Genomic DNA, 20,617 nt, shown 5'->3' on the forward strand with positions numbered 1-20,617 from the left:
ACCCTCTCTTTTTAAGGTCATGTTTATTGAATTAGCTTCAGTGTTAAATATATTTTAATACTTTTTCCTGAATAGTACCCAGTCCAATAATATTAAGTCATAAGTCACAATAGGGATATAAGTGTAGAATATGTAAAAAAAAAGATAATAAAAATAGTGACTGTTAAAAATAAGCAAATAGAAGAAATGAAAATCTAATTTACTTGGTTTTGTCGTTGTCTTTATTCTGTACCATGGTGTGGCTGGATGGAAAATAAAAAAGAATAAAAATAAATTTGAAAATTTGTTATTATTATTATTGTTGTTGTTGTTGTTATTATTGTTATTGTTATATCTATTATTATAATAGAAATAACTATAATAATAGCAATAATAACAATAACAACAATAATAACAATAACAATAACAGCAACAATGATAATAACAAAACAATAATAATAGCAATAATAATAATAACAATAATAATAGTAATAATAATAACAATAATAATAGTAATAATAATAACAATAATACTAATAACAATAATACTAATAACAATAATAATAACAATAATAATAAACAGTAGAAATGAACAGAATTGAATAATAAAATATAGATTTAAACAAGTGATATAAAAACGCGTCTTTAAATACGTTCAAAAATTGAAAATAGAAAATATAGTGAATGTCAAGATAAAGGCAGACAAAAAAAAAAGAAAAAGAAATTATTAAAAACTTATTTACTTGGTTTTGTTGTCGTCTGTCTTCTGTACCATGTTGTGGCTGAAAAGAAAAATGAAAAGATAAATATTATTTGAAAATAATCCTAACCCGCATGTACTTAATAGAAAACTTAGGGTTATGGTTAGAGTTAGGGTGTATAATTTGTAGTTGTTAAATTTTGACTAGAACATAGTGCAGTATCTGGTTTGTCCTTGGTCAGTGCAAAAGAAGTCTTTCTAAACAGAAGAAATTTTTATTTATATTCCTGTCCAGTGCCTCTTTTAGGGAGCTGGGGTTTTCCCGCATTAAAAACCGTTCCTTTGTCTCACTCTGCCGTCGTAAAGAGGCGAGTAAACAGATGAATGAATATGAATTACCTGGACGAGTCGTTGTCTGCCTCCTGAACAATGGCGTAACTGAAAAAGAAATAGTTCTTGAAAAGTATATTTTACCCAAAGTATTATTTCCCTTTGAAGATCTTTTTCAAATAGTTAAATAAAAAAGAACAAAATGAGGACGTTGTTAAAAGCAGCACTGGTAGTGAATGTTGTTTATACATATCAATTTTCAATTGGATCACTAGTTTTTTTTTCAATGAATCACAAGACCAGAGACATTAACTGCCGAATATCAAAGCGTAGTATAAAATCCCATACACAACCTTTTTCTTCCTTTTTCTTCTTCTTTTTCAGAGACAATACACATTTCTACGTCACGATCCATCTCAGATCCCTTAGAACCAAAAGGTCCTCGGCAAGCAGCACTCACATGACGAGAGACACACACAAAGTACTACACATAGCGGCATCATATACACGGCGCTCTTCGGACGCGTGTTCACAATTCATACACGGACATCCACAACACCTATTCTATTTAAACACACTGTACACGCAAACGCACACGCCAACAGCCGAAATGAATATGTCTACTCAATTTCGCCAACACTTTTCTCCACATAGAACGTTCTTGTACTCTTTGAATTCTCATTTATTGCTGGCACTTTATATTTCAATGCTTTAACAAGTTGTAAATAAAAATTAATTACACTTCCATTAATATCATTCTATTTGATAATGTCTCATTCTCAATACTGGTGACCTGTGTTCGCTCTCTTCAACAATGTTATCTATTTACACGGATATAAAGGCTATAATTGGTGTCTTTCACCTGTGCTATCTATTCGTAGCTTCCTCCGTGACATCATCTAAAACCAACAGAGTTTTAATATATGCGAGATTCTCCGAGTATATACATTTAGTGTATACACAGTCACTATACAGATAGACGACTTGGGGACACGGTCCGTCCATGTTCTCTGTGGACGTCATTATAACACAAGGGACGGGGCGTGACAAGTCATGGTATGCCACTTCAACGAGTGACGGGGCCGTGCAATGAAACGGGAAGTCAACCACACTCGGTTATAAAACGTTCTTGCTTTTATAACACGTAGCCTCGCTCGTATCATGTAACTATTCTAAAACGTTAAATACAAACGTTCTAGTGTTAAATGCAATAGAATCGTCGTACGTAATCTTATCAATGGCAAATTCTCGTTTAACAGGATGATGTGTCGTTCTTCTCGGTGAGAGCGTAAAGAGAAAGGAAGAGCATATAAAATAAAGTTGCATTCGCTTCCTCTTATCAGCAGTGGTTAATATAAAAGGAATATTACAACAATTCAAGGCAATAGTTTTTTCAAATATAAATATTTAAAAACAATGTCAATAGTACACAGTTCAGGTCTGTAAAACAAAGTAACAAAAGATAACAAAGAAAATAAAAAAATTGACTAAGTTCAGGATTCCCCCCTCCATCTAGCCCCAAACGTCTCTGGAAGACGTCAAATCCTGGTGAAAATGAACAAACGGTGCAGTTTTAGGCCTTAAGATATCTAAATTTAAGTTCTGCACCATGCAAAAAAAGAAATGACTAAGTCCATTCTTTGCCCCCCCTCCCATTTAGCCCTCAAAGTCCCTAACGCCTTAAGATATTTAAATTTGAGTTCAGTACCATGCAAAACTGCTAAATAGACATACACATAAAATTTTGAACAAATATGGTAAAATAGTCCCAAAAATGGAGTGTTTTTATTAGCTCTAAAAGAGACCCTGGGGCACATCCAAGAGTTATTGTGAAGTATAGACAAACAAAATTATACAGAAATCAGTTAGTTACAACGTTTCAAAAAGTTTTATAAAAGTCCAAGGCATCGATTTTTTTAATGAGCACGAAAGTGTCAATTTTAGCCATTTTAACCCGAAAGGGACCCATAGTGGGGCAACCGGAGTTTTCTCGGAAAATCCGTTCTGTTACATTTTTACTCATATCACGTTTGATGTTTGTGCAAACTTTAAAAAAATTCCAAGGCTTAGTTATTGAGAACAGTGCGGACAGACGAACGGACGAACGGACAAGGGTGAATTTACAGGTCCACCTCCCTTTTATCGGGAGACCAAAAATAATTTATAAAAAGAAAAGAGAAACAGAATGAATGTAGCAACGTTTTCACTTGAGAAGTGATAGTGATGAATGTCATTATTTTCTTCTCTCTTGCCTTCTCGTTAGTCCAGACCCATGTCTATAGCAGTCGTCATTGTTTGAGAGACGGAAAAAGCAGTTCTGATTGCTCTCATGAGTTATTAATAATAGAGTGTTAACTTAGTCTTTCCTTTTCTCTTCCGACGTTCTCTGTCGGCCGGATTTTTGGGACAACTGATAATTATTTGATAACGTCCTTTTTCAATGTGGGGGGAATATCTTTGCTAATCACGGGTTAATTACGACGATCTCTGTCCTTGATTTATTTTTCATCGCGGTTCTAGTTTTTGGCTTCCGAACTGCTATTTCTTCTTGGGGGTTTCGCGAATCTCCGAAATGTCTTGAAGATTCTCTCATCTAAACATCCCCGAGGAACTGATCTACTTTCCGCCAAAGAGCCTACTCTCTCGGGTCTATCTTCAATTCGGGTTTAACTGCCTCTCTAACTGACTGACGCTAACTAAAGAATAACGATTGTACAGTGCATTTTATACTAATTTTATACTAAGAGTGGTGGTCGGTTATGGGGGTGTGATTTCCTTTCATCTACCAATCAACACTTGCGATTTCAACTCCCGCTGGAAGGTGATTCGTCAAGCGTCTATGCCAGACTGGTTGCACCTCACCCATGCTTTCCAAGGACAAACGCTATCTCCCGTCCCGATTCTTAGCCAGGGTCAAACGAGGTTTACCTCAGTATTTGACATGATTACTCAACAATCGAAATTGTATAGCTAATTGACATTTTCTCATCGTTCAGAAACCAATCCTAACCAAAACAAATAATTGTTTTCCCATTTCCACTTGGTTTTTGCATTCAATCAATCATTCTGTCAATATATATACATCCACTCTGATATCTACTAGTGAATATATAGCTTATGTAATCAGGGCTCGTAGGTATTATAGCAATAAGCAGATGGCTCCAGTCCCACCACACCTGGTCTAGGATTGAATCTCCTGGGGCTAATTGAGATCAGAGGCACTGGGGTTCCGCTTCAGCGACATCGTCACATCATACTTTGTTGGACTTAAATGACAGTGTTCTGCGATGCACAAGGCAGTCAAAGTATACCATCGTTTCCGGTATGAAACAATATCCACAGCACATTTTCAGCTTCAATCTCTCAATTTAATCTAAAAAGTTATTTTAAAGTTTTTGTTTAAAAAATTCAGATTTTCTCATTATTCAGACCTGTATTACGAAGAGGAGGTTGCAAAAAATGAGTTGTGGTGTGAGGAGAAATACAAACTAAAGCAGAGAGAATATTCAGACCTTCAATAATACAAAGAAGGGGTTGCAAAAATGAGTTGTGGTGTGAGGAGAAATACAAACTGAAATAGAGAGGAGGAGAGTTTTAAAATATAATCTTAAAAAGATAAGATACAAGTTAGAAAAGCATTTCATCCATAGCATGAAATATGTTAAACAAAATGTTTTTAATATAGGCTTTACAACACGTAATTACAATGTATAATGCGTGTGCGTATATCTTAAAAAGTACTTTTCCCCGCCAAAGTTAAAAGAGATTGTCTTATTCAGCATAGTCGAAAACTTATAAGTCGTCATTTTAAAGGAAATTGTGGAGGTGGAGCTAACGTAAAAATTTACTTAAAAAAATGCAGTATCGTTAATGAGCCAGGATAGAAGTAAACAAAATAACAAATATGTAACAAATAAGTGTTCCGTAAGCAATGTAATACAGGGTAAATTTTTAGTTTACTGGCATAAATTATTTGACAGACACAAAAATTATAAAAACTGGTGTAAATTTAACCAAATAATAATATCTCTTACTTCTAAAAGACTTCTTTCAAATACTAACAACCATTTCTGTAAGGCCTAACGAGGCTGTTTGATCATAAACCTGGTCCAACATCCGAAACATATGTAACCAAACAGATAAAACGGTAATAAAAAAATAAAACACATATTTGCTCTGCAATAATATTGAGCACTCTCCAGGATTTTACTAATTAACAGGTTACTAGATATATATATATAGATATATATATATATATATATATATATGTGTGTGTGTGTGTGTGTGTGTGTGTGTGTGTAAATATTATATTTTCAATTATATTTCACTTTTTTTAAAAATACTAATCCTTAATTTATGAATCTCAATGTAATTACAGAGCAGATAAAAAACAAATGACGAAAGTCTATATTTCAAATTTCATGATGTTGACCATCTTACAATTTATTCGTTTAATTACGTTGACATTTACAATTCTTGACAGTGGCTGATTCGTAACGCAAGATCATTCATTTAATTATTATGCCAATCAATAAATATATTTTGCGCTTAACTCATCAAAAGAAAAACAAACTATCGATCCACCAAAAGGAAATAAAATGCATTTGGGCATGATTGCAAAATCAGAAAATTGGAAGAGAAACTGCAATTACTTTTTATTTAATCACGTCATTACGCATATATATATATATATATATATATATATATATATATATATATATATATATATATATATATATATATTAAGTAATGTGATTTATAATTTAAAAAAAAATTTTTAAATTTAAAAATCAAATTTTAATTAAATTAAAAATCAGTTTCATAAGAAGGAACAACAACAAAGTCAATTATCAGATAATTGACTTTGTTGTTGTTCCTTCTTATGAAACTGATTTTTAATTTAATTAAAATTTGATTTTTAAATTAAAAAATTTTTTTTTAAATTTTTAAATTATAAATCACATTACTTAATATTGAATTAGCTCTAGGACATTTAACTATCGAGCTTATTATATATCTAAATTACAACGAGCATTTACTGTATTTTAATTAAACTAGTAATTTCCCTATTACATTAAAATACACTTAGCTCTTTAGACTATTATTCTAATCTCCTTTATATATATATATATATATATATATATATATATATATATATATATATATATATATACACTTGTGCCCGATATTATTCATACCCCCTCTTGAAAATTGAGTTTATTAGGTGTAACTTTGTAAGAATTTATTGTTTACGTCCATATTGATACATATTCTTAATAAACCTCTTCTGATCATTTTCGTCATTTTAAAATCTCGGGATACTTGTAATAAAAGAAATATACAGCTATTTATAAAATCTGCAATGTTAAAAAAATATTCATACCCCCTTATTTTTTCAGCATTAATCGAGTTTCTGACTGTTTGTTTCCTGTTTGATTCTTATTTTTAATGCTTTTATACAACCTTTGATTAATTTCATTTCGTTTTTTGCATTTTTCAGAAATTAAAATGATATCAACTGAAAACCAAAAAAAGAATAAAAATTATTAGAATGGGGAAGAAAAAAGAGCTTAGTAATGATCTTAGGACTAAAATTGTGAATTCACATAAGGATGGTTTAGGTTACAAGTCAATTTCCAAGAAATTTGAGGTCCCTACAGCAACAGTACAGAGCATCATCAAAAAATTCCAGAGCCACCACACAACAAACAACTTGATTGGTAGAGGAAGGAAAAGGAAACTGTCTGCTAGAGCCACCAGGAATATTGTAAGAAGTGTTAATGCAAATCCAACCACCACTACTAAGGACATTTTAGAAAATCTGGAGTCTTCTGGCATAAAAATATCAAGGCAAACATTGCAAAGGACTCTGCATGAAAATGGTCTGAAAGGAAGAAGACCAAGAAGGACTCCATTGCACACCGGAAAACGCCTTGCAGCACGTCTAAAATTTGCTAGGACCCATGTGAATTCTCCAGAGTCCGTTTTCTCAAGTATTTTGTGGACTGACGAAACAAAAATTGAATTGTTTGGCCATATGGATGCTTCTTACGTTTGGAGGAAGAAAGGAGAAGCTTACAACCCAAAGAACACCATACCCACGGTGAAACATGGTGGTGGTAGCCTAATGTTTTGGGGCTCCTTTTCGGCTAGTGGTCCAGGTAGTTTGGTCAAGATAGATGGAACCATGAAGAAAGAGCAATATTTGGAGATACTCCAGAAAAACATTAGACAGGGTGCGGAGAAGCTCCATTTAGGACCAAACTGGGTCCTTCAACAGGATAATGATCCAAAACATACTGCCAAAATAGTCAAGAAATGGTTTGAGGATAATCACATTAATGTTTTGGAATGGCCTAGCCAGAGTCCTGACCTGAACCCTATCGAAAACCTCTGGCACATATTGAAAACTGAGGTTAAAAAGGGGAAACCTAGAAATTTGAGGGATTAAGAGAACTACTGCATTGAAGAATGGTCAAAAATCAGTGTTGATGATTGTAAAAACCTTGTTGATAAATATCCAAAACGGTTACAGGCAGTTATTAAGAATAAAGGGCATGCTGTTGACTATTAGTAAGAGAGGTATGAATAATTTTGAACTAGTGCCATTATTGTTTTTCTTAGTATAATGCTTCAAACTTGCATAATTTATTTATTTGTTGAGTTTAAATTAAATGCTTATGCTTGATTTATTGTTTGAAATCCCTTTAATATTGTCTATCTTCTGGTTTGAGCAATATTCTTATAGAAATCTCAAAGATCCGAGGGGTATGAATAATATCGGGCACAAGTGTGTATATATATATATATATATATATATATATATATATATATATATATATATATATATATATATATATATATATATATAGGTAGGTGGGTAGATACATAGATAGCTAGCTAGATAGATAGATAGATAGATAGATAGAGAGAGAGAGTGAGAGAGAGAGAAAGAGATAGAGAAACTGAGACAGAGACAGATACAAACCCCCCACCATGTAATTTTCCCCGACAAACTTGACAAGCAGCAATGTCCCACCCCTACACAGTAGAGATCCCTAGATGTAAGAAAGCCTTTTACTCTAATAGTTTCTTCCTCAGAACTGTTAGACTTTGGAATTCTCTTCCGGGTTCCTGCTTCCCCAATTGTACTGACATCCAGAAGTTTAAGTGTAATGTGAACAGACATCTTGCTGCTCAACTTCCTCCATAGTGTCCTTGCAACTTATGTCCCCGATAGTAGCCCCTACATCAAAGTGGCAGTGTTTGGGGTGAAATGTAATAAAAAATTAATTTCCGCTAACGATAAGAACAAAGCTAGATAAACATCGAAGCCTAAATCATTCATAAACATTCCGAATGACTTGTTTAAATCGAAACGTCAGTTTTCGTGTGAAGTCACGCCATGAAAAGCGCTGAACGATACGCACAAAAAAGTTAAATATATAAACACATGAGGAAAACCCAATCAATAAAGTAGAATATTTCGTTCTTACCAGGTCGATATTGTGGTAATTCCGTTTGTAATACGTGCGTGACTGAAAAACATCGAATAAAACAAAATACAAAATGAATACAACTTAAAAACAACAACAAAAAAAAAAACAACATTTTGGTGAATGTTCATTAAAGATCTTCAGTACTTTTTACAATCACCCCGCTATGAAGGAAATTAGATAAGCCACGTACATTAATAATCATAGGATTTCAGTGAATCACAATAATAAACAAGTAGTTTCTTTTGCATTTATGTCATTTAAAATGTTTATACTAATATGAGTTTTAACATCCGCTGGGTCGGCAATCGTTCAGTGGGAACAAAATTTTGAGATGGCTTGAATAATTCCTCTCTTTTTATTTTTGTTAGCATGTCACTAAAAATGATGCTGACGGTAAACGTTTTACCTTGGCTGATATTATTTACCTGATACTCCAAGATTCAGGTTCTTGGAGTAATTAAAAAAAAATGCTGTCAAATCGAAAAGGATAAATCATGCTTTATTGCCATTTAATGCATGGAATCTGAACCATGCAATAATTTCCGGTGGGACGTTTCGGTTAAATATTAGTGGGAATTGCTACAAGTTTTATTTCTTCAATGGTTTGCAAAAATATCGTTCTCTTACTCTCTCTGCTAACCTCTTCCACGAAACTTCCAATCCCACCATAAAAAAAAACGAACAAAGCAAAATCAATAATAATAAACCAAGAAGACCAAATTCTAATATAGATCCCTTCTACTATGTCTGCTATTTCTAACATGAGGCGTCTACTTTCTAACCTTCCAGAAGTTGAAATTCATTTTCAGGAGACCAATCCGGACATTTTATTTCTGTACGAAACTAGCATTGGCCGGTCAGTTTGTATAGATGACTTCATAATCACAGATTATTTAAACATGACTTCAATTCCCGGCCCCCAACATCGCCATGGTCACAGAATCTATGCCTACTCTAGAAACGACCTCTATGTGATAGATACATTTCCAAAGAAGACCTTGCTTCGTCCTAAATATATTGCACTTGCTTATAATACCGCTTTCATCTTTGCCGTCTATGGTTCCCTCACCGAAATAGATACTGTTATTGAGCAAATTTCTGACAAAATAGAGAAGATCCTGATTGACATCCTTGTGTCAGCATTCGTGTCTGTTGTGTATAGAATCCAATATATCTGATTGGATAGTCGTTGATATTCAGTGCTTTATACCACATAAAATATTCCAATAGAACAAACAGCTAGCCATAATAAGTATATTAATAACTAAGATTCTTTAACTATAGTGTAACTCGGATACAAGAGACTTCTTTTTCAGGCTCTACAGCTCTCTTATATTCGGGGTAAACTTATCCGGTTTTCTTATATCCGGGTTACACTGTACATTAACACAGTCTCTAATTTGGGACCAGAGAAAATCTCTCTTATGTCCGTTTTTCTTATATTCGGGTCTCCTATATCCGGGTTAAACTGTATAACACTCCTCCCACTCATCGTTACCATTAATCGCTCACTCACAATAATGAATGATATCCCTGGAGTCTGAGTAACAACAAGTCTCACAAGATTTTCGGTATACTCCACTTCATTGCAAATCACTTTACGTTCTCGCAACAGCAGTTTACTATTGAGTTTTAACTCTCGACTTTCTCCGAAATTATAGTGACAATAAGCCTCCTTTTGTGCAATAAAAAAGTGCGTGAGTTAGCTACTGAGTAGTTTTGTAATGTCGATAAACTATTGTCGGCTTAAGGAAAAAGTCGTTTTTGCGAGATCAAAGATATGACGGGAAACTTTTTGCGTCATGAGGACGGAAGTTAAGAGAAACAAATAAGGAAGTGACCTCGGATAGGATGAACATTGGGGTTTGTTTAAGATAGTCCTCACAACAGCGACAAAAGTGCACAAATAATAATAGTCGAGTTAAGACAATCGGTAATTAGAAACTCCTTTCTATGGGATGCCTCCATCGTTCTCCTGATACCAACGTCTGTACTCGATGAACATTGTAAAATTGTAATCAATAAATATCGATCTGTTGCACACAAAGATCAAAAATATTTGAGTGTGGTTCCTTCTTAACTGTTGAAAATATACGATATCTATAATGTAAGTGATGTCCTGAGTTCCCGGGCATTACAAGACAAGTGATCAATAACCAACCATGCGATGATAACATGCGATCATGACCACCAGATGAACGACAAGGCGAAAAGAATGTAAGCATAAAACTTAAAAGTTAATTAAAGTAACCAATGAATTCAATGTACGCATTAAGAGATGCAAATGCGATTGAAAATTGACCAGCAAAGCTTTTCATAGAAATGCGAGAACATATCTAATAAAATGTATCGAAATTATATTAATTAATTATAACCAGAAAGGAAATTGTGTATACATAAATTCATATAAATCCATATAAAGTCGAAATTCTAGTTTCTTTATCGCGCCGAATTATTTATAGAGAGACACTTATTTGCTCAGACTGATTTGAACTCGGTTAATGACTTTGATGGTCATTTGTGTCTCCCATGACACGATTATTAAAAGATTTGTGGTTTTACAAGTTTTTTTTTTCTATTATTAAAATAAATCAATTTTGTCATCACCATCATCATCACCATCATCATCATCATCATCATTATGAGCATTATATTTTACTCATTAGAAGTTTTAAACTTAGGTCATCTAGTCTTTTTTCAAGTTTTTTTTTTCGAGGTTGATCCTAGTGCTACTAGTATAGTATATTATTATGATTACAACTATTATATTATATTATGATTATTAGGATTTCTCCTAATATTTTTCCGGGTCCCTTTTATTCAGAACTCTTCCTTGTACTCATATTCCCACAATTCTCTGTTCTCTCCCCCCCCCCTCTCTCTCTCTCTTCATTGATTTTCACCCCTAAATTACTAGGACAAAGAAATTTATTATTTGTAAGGTTTAGTTCTTCTTCTTGACTAAATGTTCTATTCACCTCAAATACGGAACATTGCCACTGAAATGTAAGGGACTACTGCGAATCAGGTGCAGATTTATAGCGGCATGCTAAGTGGAGAGTTGTGCAGTGACGTTCACATTGCATTTAAATTTCTGTGTGTGTTGGTACAATCCTGGAAACAGGGTGTAAGGAAGGAATTCTAAAAGGCAAACAGTTTGAGAAAAAAGAAGTTTTTAGAGTAGAGAGGTTTCCAGCATTTTCGGATATCCACAGTAAAGGGTTATGATTTTCCGGTTTATGCTTGTATCATTTCTCTTTCAGGTCAAAGGGCATTCGCTTGCAGAGTTCTCAGTAGCTATCTTCTAGAAAATCATTCTGTTTTTGCTTTCGCTTTTGGCTTTTCTGCCTGATAACGGACAGATAAGTAAAGTAGTTACCTGCCCTTGGTAGAGGGAGATGTTATAGTATTTTTCTCGTTGACACTTTCTCGTGTGATAATACGACATAGTCACGTTGACTCACCTGTTCCGGTTAGATCACCGAAGTTAAGCAACATTGAGTCTGGTTAGTACTAAAATGGGTGATTATTTGGGAATACCAAGTGCTGTATGTGCTCTCCGCTTATCTCAGCATTGTTTCCAGTTGTCTAGCATTTCTCCTTGCGACTGGACTCAAGCAGTACCGATTCAGTAGAGACGTGGTTGGGATTTCACAACCCTTGCTTTACAATTACACGCGCAGCTACACTTACAGGGAGTATCCATTGTCTCTTGAGACTGAAATGAGGCGTCGATCGAGTACAGAAGACTGAACTTAAGGTTATCTCATTGAAAGGCTTTTCTACATCTGCTTAAAGTTGTGATAATCTTAAGTAACACGTGGTATTTCCGGTGAAGATGACAGGATCTGTTACTGCCATGCTGATGAATCACTTAAAACCATACCTTGCTTTGAATGATTCTATCATCGACTCTTTTTTTATTATTATGCAACTTAATCATATTTAGTTGCTTTTTTTTTTAGTTAATTGCTTTCATGTCTTGTCTAAAGCTACTTTCATAATAAAGTCGGGATGTCGTTAGCCAGAGACTTATTGTAAGCAGTTCTTCTGTTGTCGATAGCGTAAATAAACTGAACTCTGTTTTTTTTTTTATTTTATTTAAGATTATTTCGTGTGTATTTTATTTTAAAAAAATTATCAATAAATATTATTTAATGATAAGAAGTAAATTAATTTTAATAACATTTTACTGATTAAATAAGTTCATATTAAAATTACAATTAAGAGTAGGAAAAAACAAACTTTTTTCCAGTGGGATATGACCATTTGAAGAACGATAGATAAAAGAAGAATATTCAGATTTTGAGCAAAAGACAAAATAATGTATTCACGTACCTTTAGGAATTTTCGTCTTGACTGGTGTTTTAATGTTTGAATGATCTATAATTAACAAATATTAAACATATAAGATAATAAACATAATATGAATTGCAAAAAATATAATTGCGGATTACTTAGGGCCTATACCCAGTCATGGCTGACGGAACTAGAGGATACTACCTCTGTGAAATAAATAAAGGCTTCCGTTCGAAATTCCGTCCAGATTCCCGAATTCGACAAGATACATCTGAAGAAGGTAAGAGATTATATTGATCGAAACGATGTGAAAATCACACTCAAGATGAGAACAGTAGTCTGATGAATCCAAATAATACGAAGACAAGTGTTGTATCATATGGTCCGTATCTTCGTTGAAGATTTCATTTGGTTTTGTAGGCCATTAAACTTTTGATGGCCCCCATTTCCGTTCTTATTTTTTCCATTTACAAACCATGATATGCATATAATAATAAGGTAATACCAAAAAAACACTAGCTAGAACAGAAGAAAATAACATCCAGACATGCTTATATTGATTCGATATTTCGTTTCGATTGCGAAGCTTCATCTCAGAATAAAATATTTATTTTGCTGAAATCAATTTAAATATTGAAAAAGATTGAAAGAGATAGTTTGGTGGTAGGAGGTAAATCCGTAAAAGGGAGTAATAGAAATAAAGTGTTGAATGGTCGTGATTCTTGGTTCTGATTGTAAATGTGGTGATGGAAACGTTAGAAGATGATTGGTTGAAACTTGATTAGTAACTGTGTGGAGGTAATCCATGTCTGATCACTGGAACGTCAAAATCCACAGGGAAAACCTCTCTACACATTATGCTAGATACAAGGGACGTGTAATAAGTAATGCCCCTGACCCACTTCCAGTTGTTTGATCTAGCTGAAATTTTGCACGTGCAATGATTTATATCTCTACGGGTTATGTGGCAAATTACAGCTCTGAATTAATTGTGGTTTCTGTTTTAAAGGTGTTTGAACGGAGTCAGGTGTGAAATGGAGCCTGCTGAATGTCGAGCAGTGATCCGGTAGGTGTATCAGAATTTTTGTAGGAATTTTTGACACCCCTAACACGAAAATGCGAATAAAATATAAAAAACTCGTAATTTCTCTTTTAAAAGTGGGTTGTTTATTTTCTTTATGGATCATACTTCCAAAATAAACTATTAAACTTGTTTTAAAAGTAATAGAAATATTTTTATTTAAAAAAAACAGTAATGAATTTTACGAACTCAATATTTTTCAATTTTTAAACTTTAAAAATCTATCAACATTTTTCTATTGATTCTATTTTTACGATATTTTCAGGGTCAATGTGAAATTTTATGCTCTTTCCAATAAACCGAATATAATATTTTAGACAAACGTTTTTTTTAACTCACACCCCCATTTTCAAGTGTCTATTAAAAAGTAAATAATTTACTCACCAAAGTTTTATATATCACAAATTGAACAGAAAAGGTCAATGAATAATATATTCTAATTTAAAACAAAAAAAAAGTAGTGTTTTTTAGAAATCTACCTGTAAAGTTCGAAGTTTAAAACCTTTTTTTTTTTAACCACGTTGTTTGTTTTTTTTTTGTTTTTTTTTAATGAAACCTTGGTCCTTGCTCCTTTAATTGAAAAAAAATTAGGGCTTGAATTACATTTTTCGAGTAGTTATAAGCCTGGAAAGACAGGAGGTCCAATAATTCACGCCTCCCATTTTGAAATGTCTATTTAAAAGTAAATAATTAATTTACTCACCAAAGTGTTATATATCACAAATTGAAGATAAAAGATCAATAAATAATATATTAAAATTTAAAACAAAAAAGTAGTGTTTTTTAGAAATTTACCTGTAAAGTTCGAAGTTTAAAACCTTTTTTTTTGTAATGAAACCTTGGTCCTTGCTCCTTTAATTGAAAAAATTAGGGCTTGACTTATATTTTTCGAGGAGTTATAAGCTTGGAAAGACGGGGTGGAATTATTCAATATTTTCCACGAAATTTCTGACACATCTAGTGATCCGGTTTTTGTATTTGAAAGGACGCACACCACAGGAGACTTTTGATGAAATAAAAGAAACTTATGGTGATAATGCCCCATCATATAACCTTTTAAAACGCTGGCATCGTGAATTCAAATATGGCCGGAAGTCTGTGGAAACAGCTCCCAGACCTGGTTGCGCCCCCTTCTGCCATTGATGAGGTATCTGTCCGTCAAGTTGAGGCTGCCATTTTGGAAGATCGGCACATTAATATTCGCCAAATAGCCCAAGATGTCAAGATTAGTACAGGGTCCGTGGAAACTATTATTTATGACCATTTGCATATGCATAAGGTGTCTGCCAGATGGATCCCCAGGTTGTTCACACCATTCCAGAAGCGAGAACACGTCGAGTGATCGAGGATGAATTTGGAGATGTGCCAAGAAGATGAGTCAAAGTTTTTCAAAAGACTGATTACACGGGATTAAATCTGAGCCCATCACTATGATCCAGAGACCAAAGCCCAGTCAATGCAGTGGAAGCCCTTGGACTCACCACCTCCAAAAAGGCAAGGATGCAGCCCTCCGTTGGCAAGGTCATGCTCATAGTCTTCTGGGACCAGGACGGAGTAGTGATGACAGATTTCCTGGTAAAGGGTACCACAATTACAGGAGCCTATTATGCTTCACTTTTGAGGAAATTAAGGAAAGCTATCAAAATCAAGAGGCGGGGCAAGATCAGCAAAGGTACCCTCCTCCTGCAGGACAACGCTCCGGTCCACAACTTGCATGTCGCTAGATCAGAAGCACTGGCATGTGGTTATGAAATCCTCCCTCATCCTCCCTACTCTCCTAACCTTGCACCCTCTGACTTTCACCCCTTCCCAGCCATGAAGGTGTTTTTGAAAGGAAAGCGTTTCCCAGATGATGCAGCCTTGATTTCTGAAGTCACGTCGTGGTTGGAGGACCAACCTGGGGTGTTCTACAAAAACGGCCTCCAGAGCTGTTCTACAAAAACGGCCTCCAGAGCTGCATCAAACGATGGGAGAAATGCATAACTCTGGGTAGTTCCTATGTAGAGAAAGACTAATAACTGTGCCAAGTTTCGTTGCTCTACTTCTATGGGAACAACCCTAATTCTACACTTATTTTTTTATATGAGGATTGATATTAATTTTTTTGGTTATGTCTTGTACTCGTGAATCTATACAGAATTTCGAACAGAAACGTTTCTTTAATCTACTAGAGTAGTTTACTTTCGTTAGTCATGACTGGGTAGAAATCTTGATTAATTTGTAATCGTAGTCTTAGTATCACCCGTACCGAGGATTGAACCTTTAATCTCCTAGAGACTGTTACTTAAAACTGGCATCACATTTTTATCCGTTGCGCCACGTATCTTTACAACTGACTGAATGGCATAGAGATTCTTAAGTTCGACAATACGCACCTGACGAAGGTCGTAGGTTACATCAGCTGAAACATTGTGAGAATAACATCCAACAGTAATTCGAATCATACAACGGGGAATTTTTTTTTAAATATATACAAACAGGAAATAAGTAAATATTTAGGTATTTATGCAGAATATAAACCGTGTTATTTTTGGGTTAGGGTTTTCAAGTTAAGTTTGATTTTTACGGTGTCTTTTGCCGATTAAACTGTTAGGGGAAAGTACAGAAAAGTTACAAAACACCCTCCCCTCTCATCTTAAGAATCGGTTTCTACATACTAACGATATTATTTCAGCAAGATCCGTATTCTGCATAAGTACCGATATTTGTATAAGGGAAAAGACTTTGTGTGCCGTGCAAAAATAAATTATTCCTCACGTCAGCTCTATTTTTTTTTCAAAAGCAACAGCTATTCTTTAAAATAAACATCGTAAACATATTAGATTTTCTGCCTACAGCCCGCAAGATTCCGAATTTGGTCAAATTACAAATATTTCGGATATAAATAAATAAATAAATAATGGCTGACTCTACATAGAGTGTTGAACTGACTGGAATAGTCCTTAGTCAGAGGGAACAACTTCTAGACTAATGACAGAATGGGACAAAACTTTCGCACCGTCTAATTCTTTAATCTTGTTGCTTGTCTTTTTGTGGTTATTTTTATATGTTATTTTATATTTTTTTAGATTTAAGTCATTTGAAGAAGTTTGAGAAGTCTATCAAAAATGTTTACATTCACAGCTGTAGGATTGTAGGATTGATGCAGGTGGTTGGCACAAGTTCATGAACAATGATGGCTGTTATTAAAAAACAGTTGACGTATTCGAATAAATGTTTATATAATAAATCATCATTCTAACTGGGTACACAACCATTTTCCTCAAAAAAACAACAATGAACTTTTTGTTTACTTACATCTGCTGACTCCATCTCTAAAATAAAACAATAAAAAAATTGTTAAATAATTTTTATTTGAATAAACTTTTTCTGGTAAATATTTTTAGGTGAATCAGTAAAACAGATGACCCAAAGTCCGCAGCAAACAATGTTAGAAGGAAGCATTACTTTATTTTTCTAAAAGCATATAAACAAATCAAAACATATTTTGCAAATTAATATATTTTTATAAAACTAGAAACAAATTCAAAACAGCGAAACAACAACATTTCATTTATTATCTTATGCAAAAAATAATTAAGTATAAATGTTTTATCTGACACTATTTGCTGCGGACTTCGAGTCGCCTTTTCTTCTGATTCATCTAACTTTATAATAATTGTCAATAATTGACATGTTCATCTGTTAACTACGCATTTTTCTATAAATCATCTTTTCATATTCATAGAAGATATACGTTAACAATAGATTTAAAATAAAAACGGGTGCGTGAGATATGAAATACATTACTAACAACACATTACAATAAAATCAGAAACTTAAACAAAAAAAAAATTGATATTGCCAAAGACGAATTTTTACACGACTGTTTAAAGTCGTGAAGGTATCAACTTTTAAAGTGAAATGATTATAATTCAATGTTCAATTTGAATATGGCAAATAGACAAAATGAATACGGTACTATAAATCCTGAGTTGAGATACAAAGGAAGTTAATCTATCTATCTATCTTTCTAATATATATATATATATATATATATATATATATATATATATATATATATATATATATATATATATATATATATTCCACAAAACCTCTGACCTTGATGGAGGGGAGACTAAAACTTACTAATATGATTTTACTTTTACATAAATTAAGCTAAAAGCTGTTAAAACCACCTTAGTTTGTAAAGATCTAATACACAAACACATACATACACACATACATACATACATACATACATACATACATACATACGTGTGTGTGTGTAATATGGGGGGGAGCTCGGCTTTGCTCGGCTTTGCACGGTCGTAAAATACGCATATAAATATATATATATATATAATATTTTATTTTATCCAGATTTCGTTTATATTAGAGTCGTGATTTCAAAAGTGAAAAAAAAAGTCGTGATTTCAAAAGTGAAAAAAAAAGTCGTGATTTCAAAAGTAAAAAAAAAAGTCGTGATTTCAAAAGTGAAAAAAAAAGTCGTGATTTCAAAAGTGAAAAAAAAAGTCGTGATTTCAAAAGTGAAAAAAAAGTCGTGATTTCAAAAGTAAAAAAAAAAGTCGTGATTTCAAAAGTGAAAAAAAAAGTCGTGATTTCAAAAGTGAAAAAAAAAGTCGTGATTTCAAAGTAAATAAAAAAGTATTTTGGGTACCATCAGCCAGAATCGAAACCGAAAGCAAAACTGTATCATTCAAAGCTAGTACCACTGTACGAACATGACACGCATATAAACTGATTAAAAATAAACTGAGATGAATGTACAAAATGTATAACGATTTTTCAATTTTGATCCCATTTTGACTCCTTACAAATTATTTGAACCAGCTAAAGACCTATAAAAGAACGATCCATAAAAATCCAATCCCGAGCACCGCTCTGCGACTTTTAGATTCGGGAGAGATAGAGCTTGAAAATATGGAGAGAGACAAGCATAGTGAGCTTTGTAAATACTCCAAGCATCTTTAGGGAGTCTTTATGTAACAGAACAAATTCAGATATCTTTTGACAACATCTTGAGTTTATTGTCAAGAAAAATATGTTTTGAAAATGTGCAGAAACATTTATATTAATAATAATGTTTTGTTTTAATCAAATTTGGAACATCACATAAATAAATATACGAAGATATTTTATGCGTAAATTTTTACGATGTTACTTCAATAGTGCTCAATACATAGGTAGAGCTAGGTAGCAAGTTATGAAAATATATATGGCAATTAAGCTATACAGAATATTCCGCGTTTCATGACGAGAATAAAATGCTGGATATTCTGTGTAGCTTAATTGTCATATATATTTTCATAACTTACTATATATATATATATATATATATATATATATATATATATATATATATATATATATAGTCATATACATACAGTACTGTTTCGCTGTATCACCTCAAGTCAGAATCGAAATTTGCCCGTTCAAAGGACAGTCGGCGCTTCTAACCGTTACGCTATTCGGCCGCTGCTATGCCGAGTAGTGGATTAACAATGTTTTTACACTGCCCAAACGCCTAAAACTATATTTATATAATTAAAATTATTTTTATTTTATTTTTGTTGATATATATATATATATATATATATATATATATATATATATATATATATATATATATATATATATATATTACGGTTACGTAATTCTATACTGACTAGCATAAAATATAAAAAAATGTGAAACATACATATGTCGATGGGTATAAAAATATTTAGTTATTAAAAATAATTATTTATCTTCTATAAAGTGAGAGGTTACATCGGTATATTACGCGTGAGACTATTTTTTAGAATTTTCAGGTCAAACAATAAACTTCCAGGCAAAGCCGGGTAGAGACAACTTTTAATTGAATTGGTATATTTATAGAAGATGTTGAATGGTTGTTTTTGTTTACGGCATATCAACCCTTTTCAGGTTATTTAATGCCGAATCCAAAGATTTTAAAGAAAGATTTTTTGATAGAATATATTTGTTGTTTTCAAGTCAGTTTCTATTTAACCCATAGTTGGGACCCTAACAGGTACTACCACTCCGGATCAGAGTAGACCTGGGAGCAATGGCAATTAAAGGGTGGCTCCACACTCCCCAAAGCCCGCCAGTTGGGCCTCACCACTGCATATAGTTTAAGGTCATATCCAGGACCTTATAGAAGATAGTCGTCGATATCGATTATAAACTTAATATAGAATTACATTTGAATCTATGAAATTTACAATGTCTGTTAAATATTGAACGGGTATGTTCTTTAGTTTATACTTTCTTCAGTTCATGATTAACGGAAATGAAATCGTTTAGGGATTAGCAGGAGGCAACTTAGTGAACTCTAATTGAAAATGACTTGGCATGTGGCAATGTATTAAAGATGGACAGGATGTCACGTGGTTCTGTGACAGTTTCGTTGGATGATGATGATGATGATGATGATGATGATGATGATGATGATGATGGTGGTGATGATGATGATGGTGATAATGCTAGTGGTGATGATGTTGGTGGTGATGATGTTGCGGTAATGATGGCGATGATGATGTTGGTGATGATGATGTTGGTGATGATGGCGGTGGTGATGATGGCGGTGGTGATGATGGCGGTGTTGATGATGTTGGTGATGATGATGGCGGTGATGATGTTGCTGGTGATGATGGCGGTGATGATGCTGCTGATGATGATGGAAAGAAAGGGCATTGTTAGGAAAAGTTTTTTGGCGTCAAT

The 20,617-nt window shown here is 33.4% G+C and overlaps 1 protein-coding gene across 16 annotated transcripts in view; it reads right to left on the bottom strand.

Annotated features, from left to right (window-relative positions):
- LOC145248063 (chitinase-3-like protein 1) overlaps positions 1–20,617 on the bottom strand; it is a 154,380-nt gene that overhangs the window by 35,966 nt on the left and 97,797 nt on the right. For 6 of the 16 annotated variants that reach the window (XM_080109824.1, XM_080109825.1, XM_080109831.1 and 3 more), the window contains exons 10-15: positions 17,186–17,202; positions 12,847–12,891; positions 8,506–8,547; positions 1,079–1,117; positions 723–761; positions 204–242 (exon numbers count right to left, since the gene is read on the bottom strand). In XM_080109824.1, the coding sequence (XP_079965950.1) occupies positions 204–242; positions 723–761; positions 1,079–1,117; positions 8,506–8,547; positions 12,847–12,891; positions 17,186–17,202 (221 nt within the window). The remainder of the gene's footprint in view (positions 1–203; positions 243–722; positions 762–1,078; positions 1,118–8,505; positions 8,548–12,846; positions 12,892–17,185; positions 17,203–20,617) is intronic. The other 10 variants (XM_080109836.1, XM_080109834.1, XM_080109833.1 and 7 more) reach the window with 3 other exon arrangements.

This window comes from Euprymna scolopes, chromosome 26 (genome assembly GCF_053919585.1).
Source record: "Euprymna scolopes isolate OS-2025 chromosome 26, ASM5391958v1, whole genome shotgun sequence".
In the NCBI taxonomy this organism is placed as follows: domain Eukaryota; kingdom Metazoa; phylum Mollusca; class Cephalopoda; order Sepiida; family Sepiolidae; genus Euprymna; species Euprymna scolopes.